General features: G+C 44.8%; 1 protein-coding gene across 6 annotated transcripts; it reads right to left on the reverse strand.

The window, feature by feature from the left end:
- Positions 1-361: 361 nt before the first annotated feature.
- On the reverse strand, positions 362-2632 carry LOC113617029 (transcription elongation factor A protein-like 1). Of its 6 annotated transcripts, none has more exons than XM_027100364.1 (3): positions 2504-2632; positions 1780-1847; positions 362-1404 (listed from the first exon to the last, which is right to left on the reverse strand). In XM_027100364.1, exons 2-3 carry the CDS (start codon positions 1810-1812, stop codon positions 913-915), a joined length of 525 nt encoding a protein of 174 aa, XP_026956165.1. In that variant the 5' UTR covers positions 1813-1847; positions 2504-2632; the 3' UTR covers positions 362-912. The 6 variants fall into 6 exon arrangements, with proteins under 6 accessions (XP_026956165.1, XP_026956160.1, XP_026956161.1 ...); XM_027100359.1 differs by having other exon boundaries at positions 1774-1847; XM_027100360.1 differs by lacking the exon at positions 2504-2632 and adding an exon at positions 2247-2466 and having other exon boundaries at positions 1774-1847.
- Between the last annotated feature and the right edge of the window lie 2197 nt (positions 2633-4829).

The raw sequence follows: 4829 nt of genomic DNA on the forward strand, positions 1-4829 counted from the left end.
CAGGACCCAGGAGAAGGGGCAGCGGTACCCAGCAGACATGGTGGTATCTAAGGGAAGAGAATAGCAGGACAACAATGGAATGTGGCACTCACCTGGAATCGCACAGGATTTGTGAGTGCAAACGAGACCTCCTTTGGGTACTATCCCCAGTATCTGAAGGGAATCTATAGGGGATGGGGTCCAGCATGTGCAAGTAGGGGGAAAAAGTACAGCTCACATGACCTTTACCTCATTTGGTTCTGCAGCAGCCCTGTAAATTCTCCTATTCCTATTTAAATGGGAAAAGAATGACCCTTAAACAAATATGAGTACAGTACCTGGTTTACATCTCTGCCTAAGAGATTCAGAAAAAAACATGGGATTTAAGTTCTGTCAAGTATTTATTAAGTGCCACATTATCTTTATAAGCTGATTGACATTATTTTTAAATTGCTTTACAATTTTTCTATTATATTGGGTTTTTTTGGCAACACATGTAAAATGTGTTCATCTTGAAAAAATGAGAAATTCAGATGCAGCAAAAATGAAAAACAAACAAGTCACCTGTTATCTTACCACAGATAGCCACTGTTAAGCCTTTGAAGTATATACTTTCAGTTTTTTCATTTCATATTAATATATAAATATACTTTTTTACAAAAAGGGGATACTACATACACTTTCTGAAAATTGCTTTTTTTACTTCATAATATATAATGTACATCTTTTCCATGCAAATGGAGAAGACTTATGATTGAAAGAGGGGGACTTGCAGATGGGGGGGCAATTTTATGCCAGTTACAAGCGAAACACCTCAAATAAAGCCATGCAAAGTTAAGATTAGGAAGACGGGGTAAGGTATATGTGAAAAAGCAAACAAAGGTCAGGTGATAATACTCATACCAGGCAAAACAGAATTAAAGGCCGAACACATTAAATAGGATAAGGACGGTTCCGCCTTGCCTTCCAATGCATGATCATCAATTTGTTTCGTACTCGCTTCATCTCTTCCATCTCCTCTGCTACCTTTATCATCTCCTCATTGCTTAAATTTCTGCCGTGTATGTCCCCTCTAAATTGCGGGCGGGAGCGAGCCAGCCTCTCTTTAAAGCTTCCCTCTTCTAGCTTATGTTTGCCCACTCCGCAAGGAGGCTGCTCCATGGGAGGGCGCTCCTCAAAAAGGTCCTTCCTAGACAGGCGTTCCTGAGGAGGGCGCTCCTCGGACACGAGCATCTCAGGAAGGAGCTCAGGAAGGAGTTCCTCAGGAAAGAACTCCTCCTCCGAGGATTGCTCCTCCGAAGACGGCTCCTCCGGAGACGACTTTTCGGGAGAGTGTTCCACAGGAGGCCGCTCCTCCTCCGCCTTGGGCGAGCTCTGTGGCTGCTCCTCAGGCTCTTGGCAGGCTTTTTCCATGTTCAGGATGGTCTTTTTTAAGCACGGTTATTCACAGGAGACAGGAAAGGCAAAGGCGAGTCAGAATACTCGCTGTCTGGACCAAAACCCCGCCCATGGGTTCCAGTACCTGCCTCTTCCCGAGTCTGGGCCCGGGTACTCCAACCTACGCTGGCCGAGGGTCTCTTCGGCCCCCGGGACCCCGCTGCGTCTGGTCGTTCCCCCCCGGCCTCCCCACACCTTGTCACCCCCTCCTTCCGAAAGCCCACCATTTTCCCGGCAGGCCTTGCCACAGAGGCCTCTCCCGCTGGGGCCGGGGCGGGGCGGGCTGGCAGTGCCGCGGACCCGGCTCCCTCAAGCGCCCTCCCTCTCACCCCATCCCGGCCCGCTGCCCAACCCTACCCCGACCTGGACCTCTCCCGGCGGCTGGCTCCTAGGCATCCTCTCCTCCAGGTGCCCCGCTGTGACCTGCGGAGCTGCAGACCGACAAGACAGGGTAGGGGGCGGGGAGAGGGGATGAGGGAGGGACTGACTCACACGTCCCTTTTACAGGCACCAGCTGCCTCACCCCGTGTTCCCCTCCCCCTCGCCCCATCTCAAAGCTTCGTTCTCCCCCTGACCCCCGCCAACCCCGCAATGCTCGCCATTTGTTTCCAGGCGGGAAGTGAAAGCGAAGGACTACTTAGAAGCTGTTTCTTGTCCGTGTTTCCTTCCCGTGGGGGGGGGGGCCCACTCACCTCCCCACCCCACCCCCTAGACCACCATTTTCTGCACCGAAATATGGGCGCGGGGGCGGGGCGGGGCTGGGCACAGGGGAAGGCCTGAACTCTGTGCCATCCCAATCCCAGGGGTTACTGGGCAGCACCGACACTTACACCGATTTAAGAGGGCGGAGGGGACTTACTTCCTTCTGTTTTTCCCCTCGACCAAAGGGCAATAGGAAGATGGTGTCTGGACAGGGAAAAAGGACCACGACGAGAGGGACTTGGGCAGACACAGGCTCTGGTCACGTGATGGCCGCGCGTCACCGCCAAGCTCAGATCCCCAGTTACCACTTTGACCGGCGGCGGTGCTGCCGCAACCAGCCGATATTTCCTGACCCCCTAACACACCATACATCGTCGTCACTCACCTCTCTGTTTATATTTGCCTTTTCCTGGTTACTAGAGGCGGTCAGCATCCAGTCTTGAGGGTTATTGCCTCTTCACCTGATAACACCTCTCTCCCTCATTCTCCTGTCATCAGCTACCAAGGCCCATTATTTCCCCCACAGTTCAGATCCTGTACTGAAATTTGACTGTTTCTCCTTAATGAGTCACTATCATATGCCACTTCTTCCAGGTTTAATCCACATCCATAACTCCATCATGTCCGTTTAGGCTCTATCAACATGGTTTTCATCTCTTGTCACTTTCATCGGAGATAAACTTTCACTTTTCCATGACTTAAGGATTTTTTCTTGAGTCTCCAGACCTAAATCACAAGTAGAAGCTCCAGTCTAAATTGGTAATCATTCAGTTCTAGAGCTCTAGAAAGAGTAAAGTTTGTGAAGTATCAATACATAAATCTAAAAAGACTGAGTACTTTGATTTTCATAAATCAAAATACACATTTGTGCATCTATGTACAAATAGTTTGAAAACTTATTTACTATCTGAAATGGGAGCACTTTTGGTGGAGAGCATGGCATTATTATATATATATATGTATGTATGTATTTATATTACATATGTACCATATATATACTATTGAGTAATTATTATTTATAATAGAAGAAATAGATTTTGCTGTGGGTCTAAATCTTTAACCAGCAACCTACTGGTGTTGCTGGTTGACGAAATTTATATCAATTCATTAAATGTGCAAATATTTGGGTCCTGGGACTGCTATACCCAAAAAGATAGATTCAGCACAGAGGACATTCATATTAAACTATGTAATAATTCTTGGGAGCACACACAAAGTAGCAGGATTAAAATCATGCTAACACAGTTGTTATTATAAGCATGTACTTTTGGATCTAATGGTGTTTTATGATCTTCGACTTCATGCCTGCATCTCACATCAGCCTGGATGCTACTTTATCATGCAGATGGCCTTTCTTCCAGAGAGCAGACTATACCTCTCCTTATAATTTACACTTTCAGGGTAGGTGACCATCAGATCTGTGAGGATCCTGGCCTGTCTAGTAAGTTTCCAAACAGAAATTCATACGTGGAATTTCCCATTTTAAGAGCTTTTTGTCACTTTTCTCCAACATCTAGTTTACTTTGTGTTGAGATAGCAGCAAGACAGATAGATATTAGTTCACCTTTATATATTTTCCATAACTGTTTTACCTTTCAATTTTTCAATGATATGTGTCTTTTAAGCCAAGCTTCACTCTACCTTCTTTATTCTTTTCACCAAGGGTTGGCTTCATCATTTGTATGGTTTCTTTCCGAGAGGAGCCCCCTTTATTCATTCTTCATTTTTATCCTTTTTTTCCTCACATCCTGTGATGGAGGACTCACTACCTTAAGAGATACTCCAGGGAAATTTCAGACAGTTCTAATCATTCAGTGTTTTTTTTTCCCCCTTTGAGCTGAAATCTGCCTCCCTGTAGTTTATGCACATTGGTCCTGGTTCTGCCCTCTGGAGTGTTACAAAACAAGTTTAAAATAACAAAAGTGCCTTTTACCCTTGACAACCTGACACTGCCAAAGTTAATGTTCTTGTTCTTTCCCCTGCCCACCTGTGAGATACACTGGGCAATATACTTGACCTTTCTGTGACTCTACTTCCCATCTGCAAAATTGGAGACAAAATAGTACCTACCTCATAGGATTGGTAAAAAGAATAAATGAGTCAGTATGTGTAAAGGACCTGGAGTAGCGCTAGTAACAATAATAATAGTATGACAGTACTGATAATACTACTAATTATCATTCTTTTATTATTAACATTAATTGAGCCCGTGTGCCAGGCATTGCACTAAGCACTATCTCATATACTATCTCATTTAATCCTTCAACAGTTATGTTCTCACCAAGACTGTTTTTTTTAGGTTTAACCTCCCCAGTTGTTTCAGCTCCTTCTGACGTGATATATTTATTCAAAGTCACTCACCATCCTACATGCTCCTGAATTTGTAAGTGTCTGAAAATACTGGATATTCTTCCTGGTGTAGCATGGAGTGATCTTACCACACCCTTCATTCTAGAATAGCCACGATACATCTACAAATGCATCCTAAGATCTTAGTAGATTTTGTGGATGCCATATAACACAGTTGAATCCACTTTAAGTTGCAGTCAACTGAGATCCCCAAACCCCTGTTAATGCACTTCTGTATATCAGTTTACTTTTAACCCAAGTGCAGAAGCTTGTATTTTTCTGGGTTAAATGTTGTCAGTTAGATTCACTCCCTCATTCTTTGTATTCAGATTCTGTCATTCAGTACATTAGCTACAAAATAT

The sequence above is a fragment of the Aethalodelphis obliquidens genome, unplaced genomic scaffold, assembly GCF_003676395.1.
Source record: "Aethalodelphis obliquidens isolate GAN/ISIS:26980383/991018 unplaced genomic scaffold, ASM367639v1 scaffold1279, whole genome shotgun sequence".
In the NCBI taxonomy this organism is placed as follows: domain Eukaryota; kingdom Metazoa; phylum Chordata; class Mammalia; order Artiodactyla; family Delphinidae; genus Aethalodelphis; species Aethalodelphis obliquidens.